The sequence below is a fragment of the Elephas maximus genome, chromosome 5 (genome assembly GCF_024166365.1).
Source record: "Elephas maximus indicus isolate mEleMax1 chromosome 5, mEleMax1 primary haplotype, whole genome shotgun sequence".
NCBI lineage: Eukaryota > Metazoa > Chordata > Mammalia > Proboscidea > Elephantidae > Elephas > Elephas maximus.
This window is the reverse complement of record NC_064823.1, coordinates 109,919,963-109,944,619: the sequence shown is the minus strand read 5'-3', so window position 1 is coordinate 109,944,619 and position 24,657 is coordinate 109,919,963. Positions and strand designations below refer to the sequence as shown.

General features: G+C 40.2%; 1 protein-coding gene across 1 annotated transcript in view; it reads left to right on the top strand.

Annotated features, from left to right (window-relative positions):
* Window positions 1-24,657, top strand: part of DCUN1D4 (defective in cullin neddylation 1 domain containing 4) — a 97,921-nt gene that overhangs the window by 20,690 nt on the left and 52,574 nt on the right. Inside the window, 3 exon segments of the mRNA XM_049886258.1 lie at window positions 8,731-8,801; window positions 8,982-9,021; window positions 23,512-23,626. Coding sequence (XP_049742215.1) covers window positions 8,731-8,801; window positions 8,982-9,021; window positions 23,512-23,626 — 226 coding nt within the window.

Genomic DNA, 24,657 nt, shown 5'->3' with positions numbered 1-24,657 from the left:
CCTCATGAATAAAGCTGAATTTGTGTGAGTTAAATAAGGACTTGCTGCAACTCCATTGTACTCAGGATGTCTCTTCTTAACCCATACTGCTACTGTCTCACCTAATCATTTCCCACCTCAGTGGCTTCCAGTAGTTGTGTAACTGTTGTCGTTGTTAGGTGACGTTGAGTTGGTGCCAACTGATAGTGAACCTGTGTACAACAGAACGAAACACTGCCCGATCCTGCGCCATCCTCACAATCATTGTTATGCTTGAGCCCATTGTTGCAGCCATTGTGTCAGCCTATCTCATTGAAGGTCTTCCTCTTTTTCACTGACCCTCTACTTTACCAAGCATGATGTCCTCCAGGGACTGATCCATCCTGATAACGTGTTCAAAGTACGTGAGACATTGTCTCTCCATCCATGCTTCTAAGGAGTATTCTGGCTGTACTTCTTCCAAGACGGATTTGTTCGTTCTTTTGGCAGCCCATGGTATATTCAGTATTCTTCATCAATGCCACAATTCAGAGGTGTCAGTTCTTCTTTGATCTTCTTATTCATCCAGTTTCATGTGCATGGCTCGGGTCAGGAGCACCTTAGTCTTCAAGGTGACATCTTTGCTTTCTAATACTTTTAAAGAGATGTTTTGCAGCGGATATGCCCAGTGCGGTGCATCTTTGATTTGCGTAACTGGCTCTTCCAAATCCAGGCCACCCATCACTGTGCTACACACGTACCCTAGAGTGATCTTTTGAAACTACTTTGCTGATTAAGACACTTTTGTGGCACCCAGACTCTCACAGCAGTTCTTCTCAAATTTCTTTGCCAACATTTTGCTGGGCCAGAGGCTGGTGAAGCTCTCAGGGTGCTGGGAGCATAGTTCAAAGCAGTGACAATTCTTTAAAGTCTTGTGTCATAATGGTGTTTGTTTTCAGGAAAAACTGTTTTAGATGAATTACTGTTGAGGGGAATTGATATTGCTTAAATGTCCCATGTTGATCTGTTACATTTATGTACTCTCTGGTGACCCACTTGGATATATACACCTTCAGGAGATTAAACTCTAACAGGATTCACAAGTTCTTCATTTTCTGACCTTTGCTTTCCTTTTGAGCTTCTTCCTCTTTTGCCATGCCACTCCTCACATTTGAGTATCTAACAATGTGGAAGCACTTGAAATTCCCTAAACATATCAAATTATAAATGTTGGTGCCTTTGCGTCTGCATTTGTTCATTCCTTGAATATTTATTGAGCACCTAATGCGTACCAGAAAGCCTGGTGGCATAGTGGTTAAGTGCTACGGCTGCTAACCAAGAGGTCAGCAGTTAGAATCTACCAGACACTCCTTGGAAGCTCTATGGGGCAGTTTTACTCTGCCTTATAGGGTTGCTATGAGTCGGAATCGACTCAATGGCAATGGGTTTGGTTTTTTTGGTAATTGTACCAAGTGTTGTTATAGGTGCTGGGGTTGCAGCAGTGAACAAGACCAAGTTCTGGCCTTGGCGGAGCTCACAATTCTAATGGGAGAGGAAGATGGCAAACAAATACGTGATACAATGTCAGCTAGTGCTAACTACTGTAAAGAAGGTAAAGCATGTTGAGGTGTGTAAAAATGATGTGGTGGCAGTGTTGTCCGACCTCCTCATCTCACTTCGCATAGGGGGAAGGAGGGTCAAGATCAAGAGCCTAAGGCAGATTCCTATGATGTCGAAGTCAGGCATACCTCCTCTCTCCAACCTTTTTACCACTTCTGATACCAGTTATCTCTCCCATGGCACTCTGTACTTCCCTGCTGGGCTTGATGAGTCATTGCAATGGCCATACAGAACCCACAAACTGTACTTAGAGTTATTGATTATTAGGGAAGTAACAGGTTATAATTGAGGATACAGTTCTTTGATCATGACAGCCTCTTCTCTTCCGTGCCCATAGGCAGGCCTCTTTCTGGTCCTCAGCCTCTCAGCTCAGCCTCTGCCCTGCTCAGGCAAGTGTTACAAAGCTCTTTAGCTTCACTGATAGGAGCCAGTAAGCCTCCTGCCTGAAGACACTCAGCTCTCTCGCTCTGTGGATCAAGAAGCCTGACTCTGCCGAGTGCCTGGAGGCAACCCACTCCACCAACCAGCCTCCTGCCCAAAGGCACTTAGGTCTTTCGCTCTGTGCTTTGGCGAGTCCAGCTTTCCCAAATGCCCAGAGGCACCACGCTCCGCCAGCAAGCCTCCTACCCAAAGGTGCTCAGCTCTCCTGTTCTCTGCTTCGGTGAGCCTAGCTCCCCCAAGTGCCCAGAGGTACCCCAATCTGCCAGCAAGCCTCCTGCCTGAAGGCCCTCAGCTCTTTCACTCTGTGTTACAGTGAGCCTAGCTCCCGCAAGTGACCAGATACACCCCACTCTGCCAGCGAGCCTCTTATCAGAAGATGCTCAGCTTTCTTGCTCTGTGAGCCAGGAAGCCCACCGTGCCGTCTCCTGCTGTCCTCCTGGTTCTGCTGCCTTTGCTGCCACTGTTTCTCTGCCACTGCTTCCCGCCATCTCTGGTAGTACAGCTCTCTCTCTCTCTGTCTCCTGGGTCTAGGAGGTTCTCAACACAGGGACCTGGAGTCCAAAGGTCATGTTCTGCTCCCTTCTCTGTCTTTGTGGTAGTCAAGTCCCTCCTGTCCATCTCTAGGACAGTTCCTTTTAAGCCTAGCAGGATGACAAAACTGACCGGTTCCCACGTTAAGAGTTCCATACACCTTATTTGCACATTCCTGCCAGGGACTTGGTGGGCGTTACCAGACCGTGGCTAGAAAGACCATATAAAAGCGATCCATTGCACCAAAAGGTGATAAATGAGAAGGGGTTCTGTTTGCTGGTCATGCAAAGTTGTGAGGTGATATTTAAACGGCAACCTCATAAAATGTCAGGGCAAGCCATGCAGTAATTGGGGAATAGGGTTCAGGGTAAAGGGAACAGTATATGCAGAGGCCCTGGGGTTGGGGGAAGGAGTGTGCTGGGAGTATTCATGGAACAGCAGAAAGACCACTGTGACTGAGCGGAGTGAGTGCAGGGAAGAAGGGTAGGAGATGAAGTTGGAGAGATTGGTAGGAGGCACAGTGTGCAGGGCCCAGAACCATGATAAGAACTTTCCTTTTGCCTTAAATGCCTTCCCCGTTTATCTGTAGATGAGTGAGGTTGGTATTAACTTTATTTTCTTTCAATTGCTAGCTAGTTGCCCCTTGGTTTACTGAATAATCTTACCTCTTTCCCATTGATTTGAAATTCCATTTTTATCAAATATATGTGTGTTTCTACATACATAATAACACATTATGTTTATTAAGTTTCTTTCATTATCTTCTTGAACATGTACCATCCTGTTTTAATTCTGTACCTTACCAGAGATTGGTAAACTATGGCCCATGGACCAAGTCAGGTGCACCTCCTACTTTCTGTAAATAAAATTTTATTGGGACGAACCATACTTATTCTTTTATGTATTGTTTTTGGTTGCTTTTGAGCTATAATAGAGTAGTTGCAACAGATTATATGGCTCACAAAACCTAAAATATTTACTCTCTGACCCTTTACAGAAAAAGCTTGTCAATGTCTGCCTTATGCTGTTAGGGCAAGTTCATTCTCATTCTTCTTTTTCAACAATTTCTTGGGAAGTCTACCATATTTTTCTTCCAGAGAAACTTTAGAATCAATCTGCCAATCTTGCCTGACTCCTTTCCTTTTCCCCACACCTTTTCTGGGGTGAGGAACTAGGGGGCAGGGGAAGTAGGAACTTGATTGCATTTAATTTGTAGTTTAGTTGAGGGAGAAGTGATAGCTTTATACTGTTGAGTCTTTCCGTTCCAGAAATATGTCTCTACATTTATGTCTTTCGATAAGCTTTTATTTCATGTGTATCTTACATATTTCTTAAGTTTATTCCTGTATGTAGGATATTACTTTTTGTTGCTATTGTAATTGAAATTTTTTCCCAACTACATTTTACAGGTGGTTGTTTCTGGTATAAAAGGAAGCTTGTGGTTTTTCTCCTTTTAAATGCTGTATCAGATCCCCTTATTGGAGTAAACACCTATTTAGGACTGTTAATTTTTAAATTTGATTCTTTTAGATGACAGTCATTGCCTAAACTTACTGATAATTGTTTTATTTCTAATATTTATATCTCTGCCTGTATTGTGGGACTCTTCACCTAGGGTAGTTTGAGGGGAATGGGCCTTGACTCCCTAAGTTGCAGTTTTTTTTGCCTTCCTTTTATAAGGAGCCCTGATGGCGTAATGGTTAAAATGATTGACTGCTAACCAAAAGGTCGGCTGTTCGAAACCACTGGCAGCTTTGTGGGAAAAAGATGTGGCATTCTGCTTCCATAGAGATTTACAGCATTGGAAACACTACGGGGTTGCTATGGGTCGGAATGAACTTTATGGCACTGGGTGGGTGAGTTTATATTATGTAGACCACAGCAAATGGTAATGACAAAAAAAAAAAAAAAATTGCATGACCAGTCAGCATTTGTTGATTTAAGAATAATCAGAAGTCAGGTAGGCAAGCTATTTACCAGGCCTACTGTGCCTTTTTGCAGAGCCATCTGTTGCTTTTAATACAGGATATATTTTGCATGTCACACAGGAGCGTTGTGTCCAGTCAGTGCTTTCTGTGGAGAGCCATTTGATCGTGGAAGAGAGTCGACTTAACCTAGCATCTATCCTTTGGAACTGAAATATGAGCAGAAGGAGATTTTTATGAATCAGTTAGTACTTTCCTAAATATGCTCTCTGTAAAGCATTAGATCTTTACCCTTAACAGCTATGCCTTAAGGATTTGAAATCTGTTTTAGATTTCAAGGCCTATTACTTGCTCTGAGCACTGAACAGATGAACCGTAGATCCAATATGTGTTAACCCTTCGAATTTATCTTTTAAGACCATTTTTGTAGGTTTTCCCTGATTTAGTGTCTCCTCCTTAGCTTCTCGTTACTCTGGTGAAACTGAAGAAAAATTACACTACTGGTATCTTTTCTTTCTTTGAGGGGTGAGGAGGTACAGTGTTGATGGGGTGATGGTAGTAGTAGTAGGGATTAGGTGTGGAAATGGAGAATTGCTGATAAATATTATGTGGTTGGTAAAATGAGCGTTTTTCTCACATTGCCTGTAAAGTGAAACTTAATATGTCAAATGTGTTCTTAAACACTCCTGTATGTGTTTTTCAGTGTGTTTGGATTATCTGCAACCATCATTATGAACATCTGTTGGTGGCATATAAATACAGCAGTGCCCTTGTAGGCTATAGAGATGTATCTTAGACCATACACCTCAATCACAGATGATCTCCAGTTTGGGGGTCTTTGGTATGGGGCTTGTGCTGGATCTAGGGAAAGTAGAGACCATTTTAGATGGCTGTATGAAGAGTGGTATAAACAAATACAGTGATTATTTCTTTTATTAAACACTGTGCGTCCGGCATTGTGATGGGTGTCTGATACTTTTATTTCCATCCTTATAACAACACTGAGAATTTATCTTCATTTCATTTTAAGTTTTATTATTTTATTTTGGTAAATATAACACATTTGCCAATTCAACATTTTTACACGTAAAATTCAGTGACATTAATTACACATGTTGTGCATCCACTACCTGTGTCCATTGCATGTATATACCACTTTTTGTTAAACCATACATCTGCTGATGGACATTTAGGTGGTTTCTACCCTTTGGATATTGTGAAAAGTGCTGCAGTGAACATTAGTGTACAGGTTTCTCTTTGAGTCTCTGCTTTCAAGTATCTTGGGTATATATCAAGTGGTAGAGCTGCTGGGTCATATGGCAGTTCTATGTTTAGCCTTCTGAGGAATCACCAATCTGTTTTCCATAGCAGTTGTACCAGTTTGCATTCTCACCAGCAATGAATGAGGGTCCCACATCCTTGGCAGCATTTGTTGTTTTCTGTGTGTATGGTTTTGTTTTTTTTTATTTTAACCTTAGCTTTCCTAAAAAAAAAAAAAAAGTCAGGGTAAAATGGTATCTCATTGTAGTTTTGAATTGCATTTCCCTAATGGCTAAGGTAGAGCCCTGGTGGTGTAGTGGTTAAGAGCTCGGCTGCTAACGAACTGCTAACAAAAAGATCTGTAGTTCGAATCCACCAGCTGCTCCTTGGAAACCCAGTGGAGCAGTCTACTCTGTCCTACAGGGTCGCTATGAGTTGGAATTGGCTTGACGGCAACAGGTTTGCTTTTCAGTGGCTAATGATACTGAGTATTTATTTGTTGGCCATTTTGTGTATTTTCTTTGGTGAAATGTCTAAGTTCTTTGGCCATTTTTTTGATTGGGTTGTTTGTCTTTTTGTTTTTAAGTTCTCACCCTTATTTTATAGGTGAAGAAACTAAGATTTAGGTTAAATAACTGATAGATCCGAGAATTGAGCCAGCTGTAAGACTCCAGAATCAGGTGGTGAAGCGCAGTAGTATTTCGGCAGGAACTGTGTGTGTGCGTGTGTATGTGTGTGCGCGGGCAAGTGTGTATGTGTGTGTGTCTCACTGTTGTGGGTAGGGAAGGTTTTGCGGAATAGTGTGGTGAAAAAAGTTTGGAAGGATGGGTCTGGCCCAGTTCATGAAAGTTCTGGAGTTCCAGCTTGAGGACATCTTGTGTTTACCATCTTTTCTTCTTCCTCCATATTCATGTAAAGGAGGGAGAAGGATTTAGCTATTTTAATTTGTTTAGATTCTCTATGTGAATTTCGACAGTTGAGTCAACAACAGCAGGGTGGTGAAATGACAAAAGCACAGCATGGGGTCAGGAAACCTCATTGCCTGAATGGTCTTTGACAAGCCCCTTTATTTCTTTGCTCCTCTCTGGCTTTGGTGAAAAAAGAATGAGATTCTGTCCTTTGTGGCCTCAGTGAGAAGAGAATCTGGAGCCTAAAGTTTCCTTAGTTTTTATTTTTTGGTGCGGGCAGGCATAAGAGTTCAAGCTCCCCACAGCCTCTTGTGTGTCCTGAGAGGACTGTCTCTTCTAGCTTTAGAGACCCCTCTCCATGTTTATTAAAAAAAGCAAATAAATACACACATACATGCATTCATATGCCTCAAATGCTTTTCTGACCTTTTCTGTGCAATTGCACGAATTAAGAGGGAAAAGCCAGACTCTGTGCCGCATTACTATGTCATTTACCTCAGGCATGGCTGAACCATTCAGGTACCAAACAATAACATGCGTCTTTATCTTAGGCCCATTTAGAGCCTGAGGCCCTGCTCTTGTGTTTTTGAGCCAAAAACCCTGGCCCTGGTCCTTTGAAGGATGGGATTGTAGTTTCAGGCCAGTGACTGCTGCCAGGCAGGCTGGAGGGTGTGTTTGTGTGTGTGGGTGTGTGTGCTGGAGCCCTGTGTGTGTGTATGTTTTCCTATCAGTTAATATGTGAATATCCAGGGGCTCTGTTCCCTGCTGGCCCCTCTGCCCCTCAGGCCTGACCAGAACTAGATTCCCAGCATGTTTTAGAAGTAAAAATAAAGCTTTATAAATACTGGCAGGGAAGTTAGCTGGCTTTCAGGATTCACAGTAGCAGCCCAGAGAGTCCAGTCCCAGCACAGAGAACTTACATTGTAGCATCTGCTGTTTGGATCTGATGCGTGCCCCAAATTGAACATTCCATTGAAGGGTGATTTTTTTTTTTTTTCCCCAGAATAGCGTAACTTGGAAAGTTACAGTAATGAGCTATCATTTCAAGGTTACTTCCAGACTAACCTTTACTAACCTTTATGATAGGGAAGAAAAGAGACTAATGTAAATTCTGATGTTTTACAAAAATACTTCTATTGATGCTTATTCAAATGTGAAATTATTCCTATATTTTTAGCTTATATTTGAATAACTAATATGTATGCAAGTATAAAAAAGTATACTTTTTATAAATTTGAAATTAGAGATTCAAAAGCCTCACAATTTAATTTAGAGTTTTATGTTGTACAGGATTCTAAGATGGAGTAATTTAATCTTGTATGTGGGATTTAGTGTGTAATTCTGAAATTATTGGAGAGGATACATGGATACATTCTTTGATTTGGAGTGTTTCTTTATGGTTCTTAATGTGGGTAATTTCTGCTTCTGTGTTTCTGGTTTTGTGATGTGCTTTAATATTGCCATGCTTGCAAGTAACTTTGTAGACATACCACTGAGCCCCAGCCCTTCAGACTTGGAGTGTGCAGGATAGTTCTTTGACTTGTCTGTTTACTGGGAGGGGGAGGGGCTTAGGTCACATTCTTGCTGTTGTATTTGAGTCAACAAAATATATTGTGAGAAATGCCCAATGGTTGATACATTTTTTTTCTCCATTGTTATCTTTCCAGGAGCTTGCTTAACATACCAGTGATTTTGGGGGGAGGAAAAGATAATGTTTCACTCAGGAAATCAGTTTTCTATTTGTGTGATTTGTTTAATTTGGTAACATTATTGATATTTTTCTGCTAAGTTCAAGTTCACTGCTGACAGAATTTTACAGCCACTGAAATATTTTTTGTTTTTCCTTAGAATTCACATGAAAATTTCATTAATTTTAACATTTGTTTGGGAATTTAACTTTGCAGATTTTCTTTCTAGGAGATGGGTTAATTTTATGTTTTTTATTTACTAAGTAATAAATTAATTGAGATACTGTTCACTTGTATCAAAGTATTTGTTATCTTTACCTCTAAACTTTCTGTTCATTTACAGTATTTTTGTAGTATGGGAAATAAATAATGCTAAATTTTCTTCTTTTTCTTTTAAAGACTTTCAACTGAACTCTCATCTGTCAACACTGGCAAATATTCATAAGATCTACCACACCCTTAATAAGCTAGTAAGTCAGTCTCTTAAAGACAAAACTACCAACTGTTTAAAGTAGTTGTTTTGTATAAGTGTATATGATAAAAATTTAGATAATGGATATTAAGATATTAGCTGTTTATGAAACCACTGAATTTAAAACTTTGCTGTACGGTATGTGATTTCTTGGTAATAATGAACATATTTCTTGCAGAACCTAACAGAAGACGTTGGCCAAGACGATCACCAAACAGGTATTCTTATATGTTAGCATTAATTTTTTTTAATTGAGGTGGAATTCACTTAAGATAAAACTATCCACTTTAAAGTGAACAGTTCAGTGGCATTTACTATATTTATAATGTTATGCAGCTACTACCTTTCTCTAACACTAATTTTAAATAAATGCTCTAATATAAAGTTCTGAAGGAGAAATACTAGCTAAGAATGCTCTACATTCGTGCTACATTCTGTTACAAGTTGTTCCTTGGTAGAAGATGTTTTCCAGAGTGTAGTAGAGGCGGCCATGTTACAGCTCCTTCCCAGTAGGAAGTCTGTTCTGGTGCCCTGGTTTATGACAGAGCACTTTGTTTGATGCCTTGAAAGGGGCTGGGGATTCTCTTTAGTGGTTTCAAGATAGCATTTCTCTACTGAAACGGTTTATACAAAAAGGTGCTATGGTAATGCAGTTTAAAAGTAATGTAGTTTGCAAGGTATTCATAAATGTTTGTTGAATGAGCTGAAAAATGATTTGATAGTTGTGTGCATGTGCGCATGAATATGTGCGTTGTACAGGCCTTGAGGATTTATGAACGGGGAAGTTGACGTCTGGTTATTGTAAATTTTTCTCTATCCTTGTGGTTCTCAAACTTTAGCTGGCATTATAACCACCCGGGAAGGGCTTTTTAAAACACAGATTGCTAGATTCTACCCCCAGAGTTTCTGATTTTCTGAGTTTGGGGTGGGGCCCTGGACTTTGCATTTCTAACAGGCTCCCAGGTGATGCCCCTGCATCTGATCAGGGAACCACACTTTGGGAACCTGTTGATAATCATGAAGTTCAGAAACTTGTATTTGATTTATAGCTACTAACTTCCAGCAAGCATTATTAAAATACATTTAACATTTTTTGAAAATTATGACGGTAGTATATCAATACATGCTTGCTAGAGAATTTTGAATAGCACAAAAGTAAAGAGAATAAAAAGCGGCAGTTCTTCACAGCTGGTCTCCCAACCCTGCCACTTTCTCCACAGTTCAATACTTAATTATGTTTCTTTCAGACATTTTTATACACGTATATGTTTTATAATGGTGTTTATTTTTTTTATTTTGCATCAGTGTGATTTACTGTACATATTATATAGAATCTTTTCATTTTTCATTGGATATATCTTGGAGACTGTTGGAATTTAGGACTTTCCCCACCCTCCTCTCCAGATTGGTTCAGAACCAGTTGGGAATTAGGCACAAGAATCAGATGGAGATTAAAGTAACAGTTTTGTTGGAAAATATGGCTTAGATATGCAGCAAGACTTCTCAGTATTTCCCCTGAATTAGATAGCCTTATACCCAGTCACTGCCACAACTGGATAAGCACAGGCCAGCATACCTGCTGTCCCTCCCTCACGCTCTGTATATGGCAGTGGACATGCCTGAGCTCCTTTAGTGTCAGGCAGAGCTGAAAGAGTTCAGAAGGGGCTGGGCCCCTCTGCTCAGTTCCTTCTCCCTGGATCTCCGGTTTGACAGTCTTCTTTCCAACGGGGAGGAGTGTGAGTAGGGGACAGAGACCAAGGCCAGGAGTGTTCCGAGCCTGATCTTTCTGTGGCAGTTAAAAACAATTTGTTTAATGGCTTAAAAAGTGATGAATGCACGTGGTTAAAAAAAAAAAGTATTAAAAAGGTATAAAGCAAAATGTGAAGATGAATGTCGTCCCATTCTATAATCCCTAGCCCCTTCTCCTGCTAGTAACTCCACATTTGACTCTCCAGAGGTAGCTCTTAAGTTTCTTATATTTGTTTCCCGAAGATGATGATAATAATAGTGATAACAATTATTACTATATTTTACACTTGTATGTGCCACTTGTTTTTGTCACTCAGTAAATCTTGGAGATCTTTTCCTAACCCTGTGGGGCAGTTCTCCTCAGTCTTATAGGGTCCCTACACATTTATAAAGAATCTGCTTTCTTCTTCAGTGGCTGCATAATTTTCAAATTCTTGGATCTGTGTTTCTCCAGTCTCCTACTGATACACGTTTAAGTGTGTTTAACTATTAGCTACTGCCAATAATGCTGAGCGGGAGAAGGATGTGGCAGTCTGCTTCCTTAAAGATTACAGCCTTGGAAACCCTATGGGGCAGTTCTTCTCTGTTCTGTGGGGTTGCTATGAGTTGGAATCAACTCAACAGCAAGGACTGTGGGTAATAATGCTGAAATAAAAATTTCAAGGCCAGGTTTAATAGTTAAGAATTAACAACACATTTCTCTCTTATTCTGGAACACTGTGTTGGTGAGCTTTATGGATTTTTTAAATATAAGAATTGGTGTAGTATTATCAGAACTGATTTTTGTGTTTGTAAGGCTCTGAGGTTCTGTTTCTTACCTGTGAATCCCATGCAAACCAATTGCTGTTGCATCAACTCTGAGTTGTGGCTAGCCCATGTGGGTCAGGATAAAGCTGTGCTGCACAGAGTTTTCAGTGGCTGATTTTTCATAAGTAGGTCGCCAGACCTTTCTTCCAAGGTGCCTCTGGGAGTACTTGAACGGCCACCTTTTGAATAGGAGCTGAGCATGTTAACCATTTATATCACCCAGAGACTCTGAATTCCATACATTAATTTTAAACTTCTGATTTAAGTTATTTTTGTTGTTGTAGTAATTTCCCATCTAAATATTTAACTCGAAATTTGGTGATTTAATATCTGTGCACTATAAGGAAAAAGAAAGAGAGAAATCTATTTGGCCTCATGACTTCTCTCTTGCCTTTAGGGACAGGAGATGTGTCTGATGTTTGGTATATGAAATGCAAGTGCAGTGCCTGGTACCTCGCAAGTGTCTGGTGTCAATTAGTGTTAGTAACTTCTTGGAGTAGTACATTTTACTACTATTTCCCCATCTGGTTATAGCATCCCCTTGTGGTTACTGTATCTGCAGAGTACATTTAAAAATTAAACTACATAATATCTATCGTGTTTGGAAATCTTCCGAGAAGGTTTAATTACTGTAGTGCTTGTTTCTTGGCGCAACAATAGTCTACAAGAGTATTACAAGAATAATGTCAACATCTTTATGTGGAGGAGCTGAACCTAGTGCAAAAGAGGCTGCTGTCTTCAGCCTGTAACATTTTCTTTTGTGCTCCCAACCTTCCTCCCCCCACCAAAAAAAGAGAGAATGAATGAGTGGTTGATTTTGGAGGCGTGTCCCAAAATAGGGTATATTGTAAAAAGCCAAACTGAGAGACAAAAAAAAAGAAACGAGAAAGAAGATGATAGATATCTTAAGTCAATATTATTTAGAGAGAAAAGAAAGGAAATTTCTTGTCTTGCATAGTAGAATAAAAACTGTACATTTAGAAACTAATAGTTTTATCCAGGCATGCAAGTAGTTTAACGATCCGTTCAAGGACATGAAATAAAATATTAAGTACAGGTAAGAAGATGTCTTAAAATGCAATATTATTTAGTAACATACCTTACTGTATCTTTGTGACATTGTTCAGTAAAATAATGAGGTGAAACAGCTGTATAAAAAGCACTGAAGTGGCTTGAAAGTGCTACCAGTTAAGAGCAAATCATGTAAAATGTCTTTAAGTGTAACAAAGGCTATAATACAGCAAACTCTTTTGTATGAAAAATACGACAGTGAGATTTTTGTATTAGAACTTGCATTTGTACTAAGTTTGGAAAAGTAAGAAAAATTCTCTTGTTCGTAGACATCTAGTTTGGGGATGACTAGAAATTGGCTATACAATTTGATATGTCTTACAGGAAATGAATAATGACAAGACTTTTTTTTACTTGAGGCCCACAAAGCAAAAAGACTTGGTTGGGGGAGTGGGGGTGGGGGTGGGGGTAGTGAAGCACCTACTGAAAAAATTATTTGCAATAAGTTGCTTAGTTAAATTATTGTGAAAACAACAAGCTGGATAGACATTAAATGGCTTTTGATCTGATGCAGGTGAACTCAAGTTGCTTTTTAAATTGATTTTCTAGAGCAAATATTGGGATAGACTTGTTGAAAAGTGTTTACAGAATAGTGTATTTCTAATTCTTTAATGTGGGAAGAAAAAGCTGTATTGACTTTCTGATGTATTTGAAAATACGATCAGTTAATAGAATAATTTGTTCTCTTTAAACACTGATTATAGCCAAAAAGAAATAAGCCTAAGGTCATATCATAGCCCTTGTAAAAATGACATACAATTTTTATTGCGATTCTAAGGGTCGTATAAATACCACACTAAGGAAGACCATCTAATGGTGGAAGGACTGACTTCAGATCCACTATTCATCTAACATAGAAATGCTTAGACTGGACACTGGAACAGCAGCCAATGTAATACTAAGGAGAATTACTTACACTTGGGATTACTGGTTGAGAGTCTTTTTCTCTACCCCTTCCTTTGCCTTTCTTTATTATTATTATTATAAAAAGGCTTTTCCTCTTTCTTATATACCTGCAAAACATTTGTAATGAGATTTAAGATGGATCCCTGAAATCTTTTTCATTACTGCTTTTTCTTGGGTGATTGGCAAAGAATGAAAATTTGCAGTTGGGTTTCTTAACGTTCATTAGAGAGTCACTTTTATTTGTAAACATTTATTGAGCTAGGACTGTCAGGTGCTTAATATTATCAGTTCGTTTTCTTATCTGTATAATTGGAACAGTAATAACAACTTTTAGATTTACAAAGATAAATGAGATAATTATGAAAGTGCTTTGTAGTTATTAATATATTAACACAGCACCTTTAATATTTTGCCTGTACTTATGTCTTATTGTTTTCATCTAAGTAGGCACTTTTAAAGGATTAAAATAGTTCATTCTCTGAAGCAGGGAAATATTCCATAGCATTTTTATTTATATTATTTGTGTATTAAGTTTTTTTCCCTCTTAGTTTAAAGATAAAGTTTAATTGAAGTGGATTAAATGATACAGGTTCTGAGCCATTGAAGTCCAAATTTAGTGATACAAATAAATACATCATTGTAAAACATTATTTAGATTTAAGTATTTTTATTACAAAAAGACTTACTATAGAGTTATTTTAAGAAGCAAACAAATCTTAGAATATTTGTATTAAAAAAAAAATAGCCTACCTGTCGAGAAACTTAAAGCCAAGTGTTTGTCTTACTGGCAAATTGAAAACAAAAATCTGAAGTGAGGGTATATTGTTTATTCTTAAGTGTTAATTTTTAACTCTGGAAATTTACTGCTTTATTTAGCAGAACTTGATTTACACGTTTTAGGAGCACATTAATTTAACAGATATTTATTGAGCATCTACTGTAAGCCAGATACTGTATTAGCTACTGAGTATGCACAGGTGAAGGTCCCTGAGTGGTACAAGCGATTTGCCCTAGACTACTAACCTAAGGGTTGGCAGTTTGAACCTACCCAGCGGTGCTGTGGAAGGCCTGATGATCTGCTGAAGAAAGCCCTATGGAGCAGTTCTACTCTCTAACACATGGGGTTGTCAAGAGTTGGAATTTATGTGACAGTAATGTTTTTAAACATTTTTAAATTTTTTTTACGTATAGATGAACCGTGCAGGGCTCTTTAAATGAAGGAATATCTTTGTATGCCCATTTGAAAAATCCAAGTTGTTGCTGTTACTCAGGATGCCAGGAGCTATGTTGGTGGATCAAGTTTGGGACAAACAACTTTGAGTCATGTACTCTCTCTATTTTGAGGATTTGACAAATTATCATTTTAAGTAAACTTTTTCTCAACATTAAAAAATGTATTTTTCAAAATGAGACTAAATGGGCACACCAGCCCAGGGGCAAGGACAAGAAGGCAGGAGGGGACAGGAAAGCTGGTAATGGGGAACCCAAGGTCAAGAAGGGGAGGGTGTTGACATGTCGTGGGGTCGGCAGCCAGTGTCACAAAGCAGTATGTATATTGATTGTTTAATGAGAAACTAATTTGCTCTGTAAACCTTCATCTAAAGTACAGTAAAAAAAAATATTTTTATGTAGCCTAAAACCTTTCACTACTGTCGTGATTGTGTCATTATCTAAAGCATTTGTTGATAGTGAAGGAGGTCTTTTGGTTTAAAAGATTGCTGGAAAGAAAACCAATGTGTTGAGTATCTGCTTTGTCCTTGACATGATTATCTTTAACTCTGCCCTTCCTCCCCAGTATTCCCCTCTAACCTCAAATTACTGTTTGTTGCACATGTCTGCGTCTAGAGATCTATTGATGGCCTTCAGGGGGTCTACAACCAGCTGCCCTTCCCCCCTCCCCACAACTGTATGCAAAATGTCAGGGGCAAGGTTGACTGTTTCTCAGAAGGAGAGGATTCAGAGCTTTTATCAAGTACTCAGAGAGGTCCCTAAAGCAAAGTTAAGAACCACTGCTGTAAAGGAATTCATTAAGGCTTCTCTGTCATACGTAGACTAAGGGGAAAAGGGTTTCCGTAAAGATACAAAATAGGGTCATTACAGGGGAGGGCACAAACCTTTAGAGGAATGAACAAAGGGAGTATAATCAGAAAACCATCGTCCTGTATTTCCTCACTTTTAGCCCTTCTCCTTGGTTCACTTCTTTTTTCAGTTTCAGTCTTGTTCATGGCTTGATTGTCCTGGAGGAGTCTCTTGCTTAGGAGCTATGTTAGGATCAGGTTTGGCTCCATATAACAGAAAACCCCAAATTATTTGACTTTTCTCATAAAAAAGCCTAGAGGTAGGTAACCCAAGGCAGGATTTGGCAACTCGACAAAATTGCTGGAAACTTGGGCTCCACCCCACTCTCGCTAGGGTGCGGCCACTACGGTTATGGTCTTAGATTACCGTGAAGGTTACTGTGAAGGTTACTGTGAAGCTGCAGCCGCGTTACAGGCAGCAGGATGGAGGAGGGGGCTGTAGCTGTAGAAGAATGGTGGGGCTCTTCCCTTTTAAGAGGGAGTGACCTGAAAGTACCTTACGACCCCCCCAAAAACACAAGCCTGTTGCCATCGAGTTGATTCTGACTCACGACAGCCCCACCTGTTACAGAGTAGAACTGTTGCATAGTGTCTTCTTGGCTGTGCTCTTCATGGAGCAGATTACCAGGCCTTTCTTCAGTGACTCCTCTGGGTGGGTTTGAACGATCAATATTCAGACTAGTAGTTGAGCACAAACCGTTAACAACATTTCTGCTTAAATATTTTTGGCTAGGGCTTAGTTATATGGTTCCGTTAGGCTACAGGGGAGACAGGGAAATATGCTCTTAAGGTGGAAAGCTGTTTATACAGATAAAAGTTGAGATTCTGTACTGTTCAGGAAGAAGAGAACAGATGTTAGGAGGCAACCAGAAGTTGCTGCCAGAAGAGCCTGCCAGCCCATGCAGGAAGCCAGGGTAGAACCAAGGGAGTGCTCAAGGGAATGTGGGTATGGGCTTTCTAGATTTGCCTTCGAGTATAGGTATTGAATCCAAGGGGCTGAGCTACGGCAGATCACAAGGGGCTGGTCTGTCTGGGTTCAAAGATCGCTGAGAATTGCAGTGTAGAGGATGAATATGAGATAATGGTAACAGGCATGTAGGTGGATACACCTCCCCAGTAGTCCCCTGCTCCTCCCAAGGAGTACCTGGAAAATGGAAGCTCAGTGAGGCTCAGAGCCACAGACTTGTTAACTTTTATACAGTACGGCCAGGGGTGGGGCCTTGTCACCACTCAGGGGCTTGCCTGCCACCACATGAGGAAATTCTTGGTATTACACAGCTACATGCTTATGTATTTCATGGTTTTACTGCATCATGGTCATGTAAGAGACCTTGCTCTATTACCTGCCACAGGGTGAGAGGGGTATGTGAATTTCATATGTTATAATGCCCAGTTCATCAGAGTAGGAATTTAGGTCGTATCAGGAGCAGGTATTCTAACTTTTAATAAAGTGTTCATTTGGCCAGGATGTTCCTTGGCCATTTGTCTGGCAGGACTTAACAGGGAGAGTTGGGATATCAGCCATGTCTTCTGCCTTAATGAACCTAGCATCTAGGTATTCAGTAGCCAAGGTGACTATAGTAGTTGTGACTTCGCGTTTTTCCTTCATGGGTCTAAGATTCTACCTGCAGAACTATGTTGTGTTGTTTTGGGCCATAATCTAAAGTCCTTTATAATTTCATTGCATTATGAGTTGGATGCATTCTTCTTGTGAGTCGGTGAGTACCTGAACTGTAATGAACATAAGTGACTAGACGCGGTGAAAAGTGGCCCCATAAGAGTCGCTTGCTAGTGATTAGAGTGGAGATATTTAAAGAAACGCATGGCCCTCAGCTACAAAGTAAGCATTTTGAGTAAATGAAAGAATAAAATGTCAAATTTGGGATGGCTTGGGTCTCAAATGTAAATAAATTCTATCAGAAGCAAGAAGAAATGATTTGCAAAACTTTTAGCAGAAAGCATTTATCGATGAGAAAAAAAAAAAGCATAATGGAAAGTTAAAAAAGTAGGTTAACTCCTATTTGTATGTTTACCAAAAGCATGCTCTCTTGAAAAGTAGGATTCAGTAGAAACACTTAGTGTTTCTGTGAAGCAGCAGGTAGTAGAGGAGCTAGTGAATTAGCCTTATTGGTGAAGACGTTATTGTAAACAGTGTTACTTCTAGCATGTGATGCCCTGTGGCTGCAGAGACGGGTGCCTTTGTTGCTATGTTCTGCAAGCACTCGTGAAAGGCAGTGGTTACCGGCAGACCAAATGCTCAGAACCAAACCACGGCCATTATTGAAACAAAGTGCTTTTCCTTCACACATACACAAGAAAAACAACTGTTGAGATTTGAGATGGAGTTGACTTTTTCATTTCTGAGCAGTGTGGCAAGCTTTATAACTAGGCAGGGCATGCATTTTTGCTCTGCAAGCCCCACCTCAAGGCATTAATAGATCTTTTTCTTGTATGTTGGCACAGTGCAACTCTGGACCTTTTTCTGTGTTTTAGTGTTGTTTGTAAAGAGAGCTACCATTTGTACAAGGTGACTTGTACCTGTCTGTCAGTTTGTCATACTGTGGGAGCTTGCATGGTGTTGTGATGCTGAAAGCTATGACACTGGTATTTCACAAACCAGCAGGGTCACCCATGGTAGACAGGTTTCAGTGGAGCTTCCAAACCAAGACAGACTGGGAAGAAGGAACCTGGCAATCTACTTCTAAAAAATTGGGCAGTGAAAACCGTATGGATTGCAGCAGAACCTTCTGTGATATAGTGCCAGAGGATGAGCCCTTCAGGTTGGAACCCACTGCTGTCGAGTCGATTCCGACTCATAGCGACTCTATAGGTCAGAGTAGAACTGCCCCACAGAGTTTCCAAGGAGCGCCTAGCGGATTCGAACTGCTGACCTCTTGGTTAGCAGTCATAGTACTTAACCACTACAACACCAGGGTTTCCCTCAGGTTGGAAGGCACTCAAAATACTACTGAGAAACCACTGCCTCCTCAAAGTCAAGCTTTTGGGACTTTGATTTGCTGATGTGGCAAGACTCAGAATGAGAAGAAACGGCTACAAATATCCATTAATAATCGGAGCATGGAATGTACTAAGTATGAATCTAGGAAAACTGGAAGTTGCCGAAAATGGAATACTTGAAGATTGATATCCTAGGCATTAATGTGCTGAAATGGACTGGTATTGGCCATGTGAATCCAACAACATATGGTGTGCTGCCCTGGAAATAACAGATTGAAGAGGAATGGGGTTGCATTCATGGTCAAAGTGAGCATTTGAAGATCTATCCTGAAGTACAACACTGTTAGTGATAGGATAATATCCATACGCCTACCAGGAAGACCAGTTAATATGACTATTATTCGAATTTATGAACCAACCACTTATGCCAAAGATGAAGAAATTGAAGATTTTTACCAACTTCTGCAGTTTGAAATTGATCAGACGTGCAGTCAAGATGTGGTGATGATTACTGGTGATTGGAATGCAAAAGTTGGACACAGAAGAATCGGTAGTTGGAAGGTAATGGCCTCGGTGATAGAAACAATGTGGGAGATTACAAGACTAATGACTTATTCATAAGAAATACCTTTTTTCGCCAACATAAAAGGTGACTATACACATGGATCTCATCAGGTGGAATACACAGGAATCAAATTGACTGCATCTGTGGAAAGAAACGATGGAAAAGCTCAGTACCATCAGTCAGAACAAGGCCTGGGTGCTGACTGAGGAAAAGGCCACTTGCTCATATACAAGTTCAAGTTGAAGGTGAAGAAAATTAGAGCAAGTCCACGACAGCCAAGGTACGACCTTGAGTATATCCCATCTAAATCTAGAGACTACGTTAAGAATAAATTTGACACATTTGAACACTAATGATCGAAGACTAGGCGAGTCGTGGAATGACATCAAGGCCATCGTAAATGAAGAAAGCAAAAGGTCATTAAAAAGACAGGAAAGAAAGAAAAGACCAAAATGGATGTCAGAAGAGACTCTGAAATTTGTTCTTGGACATAGAGTAGCTAAAGCAAATGGAAGAAATGATGAAGTAAAAGAGCTGAACAGAAGATTTCAAAAGGCAGCTAGAGAAGAAAAAGTAAGGTATTATAATGAAATGTGCAAAGACCTGGAGTTAGAAAACCAAAAGGGAAGAACATGCTCGACGTTTCTCAACCTGAAAGAACTGAAGTAAAAATTCAAGCCTCAAGTTGCAATATTGCAGGATCCTGTGGACAAAAAATTGAATGACAGGAAAAAACAAAAGAAGATGGAAGGAATACACAGCCACTGTACCAAAAAGAACTGGTTGACATTAAACCATTTCAGGAAGTCACATATGATCAAGAACTGATGGTACTAAAGGAAAAAGTCCAAGCTGCACTGAGGACATTGGTGAAAAACAAACCTTCAGGAATTGACAGAATGTCGACTGAGATGTTTCAACAAATAGATGAAATGCTGGAAGCGCTCACTCGTCTTTGCCAAGATATTTGGAAAACAGCTACCTGGCCAACTGATTGGAAGAGATCTGTATTTGAGCCCATTCCAAAGAAAGGTGATCCAACAGAATGTGGAAATTACTGGACAATAGCATTAATATCACATGCAAGTAAAGTTACGGTAAAGAAATTAAAAAATGGTTTTAGCAGTACATTCCCAGGGAACTGCCAGAAATTTAAGACAGATTCAGAAGAGGATGTAGAATGAGGGTAGCATTGCTGATGTCAGATGGATCATGACTGAAAGCAGAGAATACCAGAAAGGCGTTTACCTGTCTTTTACTGACTATGCAAATTATGAATAACGTGAAAAATGGAAATTCCAGAATACTTAATTGTATTCATGCAGAAACTGCACATAGATGAAGAGGCAGTTGTTCGAACAGAACAAGGGGATACGGCATGGTTTAAAGTCAAGAAAGGTGTGCGTCAGGGCTGTATCCTTTCACCATACATATTCCATCTGTATGCTGAGCAAACCCAAGAATCTGGACTATATGAGGAAGAATGGGTCATCAGAATCGGAGAAAGACTCATTAACAACCTGTGCTGTGCACATGACACAACCTTGCTTGCTAAAAGTGAAGAGGACTTGAAGCACTTACTGATGAAGATCAAAGACTTCAGCCTTCAGTGTGGATAACACCTCAACATAAAGAAAACAAAAATCCTCACTTGGACCAATAAGCAGCATCATGATAAACAGAGGAAATATTGAAGTTGTCAGGGATTTCAAAGATGTATTTCTTGCCTTGGGCAAATGTACTGCAGAAGACCTCTTTAAAGTGTTAAAAAGCAGAAGAGTCACCTTGAGGGCTAAGGCTCACCTGACCAAGCCGCATTTTCAATCACCCCATATGCATGCAAAAGCCGGACAATGAATAGGAAACATCGAAGAAGAATTGATGCCTTTGAATTATGGTGGTAGTGAAGAATATTGTGTATACCATGGACTGCCACAAGAACAAACAGATCTGTCTTGGAAGAAGTACAGCCGGAATAGCGAGATTTCGTCTCCCATACTTTGGACATGTTATCAGAAAGGGTCCAGTCCCTGGAGAGGAACATCATCCTTGGTAAAGTGGAGGGCCCGCAAAAAAGAGGAGGACCCTCAGTGAGGCGGAATGACACAGTGGCTGCAACAATGTGCTGAAACAGAGCAATGATAGTGAGGATGGTGCAGGACCAGGCAGTGTTTCATTTTGTTGTACGTGGATGGGATTGCTGTGAGTCGGAACTGACTGGTCAGCACCTAACAACGATATTGTACAAGGAAGACAAATAAATTGTGCGTGCTGGGGGGCAGCACTTTCTCTGACTCTTTCTTTCTCCCCTCAGTTCTCTCTAATACAGTGGGAAGGGAGGTGTAGGTGTGCCGTGTGTCCCTACAGAACCCTCTACTCCCACCCTTAGAAGGACAGGATCAGGCTGGGCCCTGAGATAAGGTGGCTGAGAGCCATCTGTTTAGGCCTTTTTGGAGTCTAGCTCTGTGCTAAAGGGGTCAGCAGGATCTTTGAACTTAGGAGTTTTCTAGTATTGGGCACCAAGCAGAAGGCTGATTTAGGCTGTAAAAAAAGTACAGTTGTGCTGGATTCGATTTTGACTCATGGTGCAGCCATGTGTGTCAGAGTAAAACTGTGCTTCATAGGATTTTAATGGCTGATTTTTCAGAAGTAGATCACCAGGCCTTTCTTCCTAGGCACCATTAATGGACTTAAACCGTCCAACCTTTTGATTAGCAGCCAAGTGCATTAACCAGTTGCACCACTTAAAAAAAAAAAACCCAACCATTGCTGTCAAACAGATTCTGACTCATAGCAACCGTATATAGTCCTGGTTAATAACCGAGATGGTACTTTTGACTGGTATTTTCCTGAAGCACATCTCCCTGGGAATTTGGTACAGTGGTAGAGTGCTAAATAAGGAATTGGGATTTGGGTTCCAGTTCTCATCATTGCTCTTCCCAGGTAGTGGCAACTAGCCACTTACAACTCTCTCCCTTCCTTTAGAGCTGGTTTCTTGAATGAGCTGTGTACATTGACTGTGTCCGCTTCCTCACTTCACATCCATCCCCAGCTCCCTGCAGTCTGGCTTCCACCCCCACTGATGCACTTGGTTGCTAAATCCAGCATGGGCCTCAACTCCTTACCTTAGTTGACCTCTGTGCCTCATTTGCTGCAGTTAACCACTCCCTCCTGGAAACACTCTCTCCTCCTTGGCTTCTAGGACATCACATTGTCCTAGGTTTTCTCCTGGCCCTGGTTTTTACCTTTTTCTCAGCCCCTTGAGTATTGATGCTTTATAGGGCTCTGTCCTTAGTTTCTGGTTTTCGGTGTACCCAGAACCCAGTTTTCAGTGTATGCACCCTTTTATAGCCTCAGCTTGTAGAGATTCAACAGCAGACAGGGGCTGAGAGCTTGGGCTTTGCTTCTGGCCTGCTTGGGTTTGAACCTTGGCTTCATGTACTGCTTTCCAGCTGTTACTTAATCTCTCTCTGCTTCAGTTTCCTCATTAGTAAAAATGAGGGGAATAGCAATACCTGCATCAGGGTTGTTGTGGGGATTGAATGGACATGGTGGACAAGCATGAGCACAGTATAGGTACTTCCATTATGACACTGGGAGCATGTTCCTTTGTATCCCCAGTGTTCTAAGTACAATGCTTGGCACTCAAGCACTTATTAAATGGTTGTTTTTTCCTCATAAAAATCCTGAGAGGTAGATACTACAGATGGGGCATTATAATGCCTATATAATTGTTTTGTAATATATAATGGTTTAAGGGAGTCTGAAGCGAAAGACTGGGTTTGAATCCCTGTTTAGCCACTTATCTAGCCTCTCTGCCTCCATTTTCTCATCAGTAAAAGGCAATAATGATGATTCTTTTTTTCAGAGCCTTGTTATGAGGTTAAATGAATACATGCAAGGGTTCAGAACAGGACCTGCTGCACAAAAACCTCTCAAAAAGTGTTTGATGTTACCCTTGTCTGTTATTACAGTTTAGTATCTTTTACCAAATGAAAGTTACGCTTCTGAAAACCCTGACTGAAAGTAGCAGAATCTTCTTCAAGCGGCAGAAAGAAGTATTATGGAAATTTTGTTCAAGGTCACGTCAGACTTCTGTTTTCAAAAATCCAAATCCTGTTTTTTATCACATATCCTTTAAAGCTTAAGAGTGTTGGGACTACTTTGCTTGTGTGTATTTTTGACTCATGGTTACTAGTTTAGCCGGCCAGTGCCAGAAATGCAGAAATGAGATACCACTGCAATTCCTTTTGAAAGAACATTGATACGTAGGAGTAGCTGAAAGCTTAGATGATTTATATTAGTATTTTTGAAGACTAAATTGAACTTCGATTTCTGGGATGATTTTGAGGAGAAAGTATTAACTTGTGCCATTTTTAGGTTTGTTTCTTGACTATAACTTTTTCTCAAAGAGGACCCGAAAACCATTTTCTCACTTTATAGAATTTACAGATAATCTCAAAACCCTTTGTAATACAAAGCCATGTATGTTTGTAACTTAGTGATAATATTCTTTGGAAGTGTTTTAATGTGTATTACCTTAATTTTGTGCTCTTTGGCTATTTGTTTTATAGGAAGTCTGCGGTCTTGCAGTTCTTCGGACTGCTTTAGTAAAGTGATGCCACCAAGGAAAAAGAGAAGACCTGCTTCTGGAGATGATTTGTCTGCCAAGAAAAGTAGGCATGATAGGTATGTTGTAGAGACAGTCGATCAAAATCATTGGCATACACATCGAAGATGCAGGTTTCTACCCAGTCCATTATGGGTCTTATAAGTCTGCGTATGCTAACTTGAATACTGTTTTGGTTCTGCCAGATGATCTTTCAAAGTGTAATTACTTAATGATACTTATTTTATGCCTAGGAACCCTGGTGGTGCAGAGGTTAAGAGCTTGGCTGCTGACTAAAAGGTCAGCAGTTCGAATCTACCAGTGGCTCTTTGAAAACCGTATGGGGCAATTCTGCTGTGTCCTGTAGGGTTGCTATGAGTCAGAATTGACTCAGTGGCAATGGGTTTGGGTTTCTTTTTTTTTAACTTTATGTCTAGGTTTATAAAGCATAAAAAACAAATTAGCTAATTGGAGTTCTTAGAAATTAAAATTCTGCCTTAGTCCACTGATCCGCCAACACTGGTATAGAGTTTCTTTCTTTCATTTTAAAGTTTTGTCATCTGTACCTGTTGAGGACCACAGAATTAGTATCTGTTCTTTAAGAGTGTCTCACTCACTAATACAGCCACGGGGAGTTCTGTAATTGCCCTTGTAAGGGACCTGGGCCAAATGGTTGGAGAGAGCTTCCTGTACTGAACGCTGTAAGCCTGCATGGAGTATCAGCTGTGCTGACATTTATTCTAATGGGTGAGAATTTGTTAGAAAACTTGAAGAAAAAAAAAAGACCGTTTAAACCACTTCTCTGTCAGACAAGTGAACTGTTAACTTTGGTAACTCCAAAGATTGAATTTGTTTGTTTTAGGCCTCTCTGTTGTTTCACACTGATTTTGTCAATGAGCAAACGTTGCAGTTAAATCTTTTCTGCCTTATTCTACCTTTCCCCTTCTGGCTCTGCAGGTCACTTCACTAATGGGTCTGAATTTCCACACCTGTAGATCCAGGGGATTGGATGAGATTTTTCTGTTTCTTGCTGTGATACTTCATGTGCCACAACTCAGTTGGAGGGACAGAAGGGGCAGAATATGAAAATAGCATTGCTGTTTACATCTCA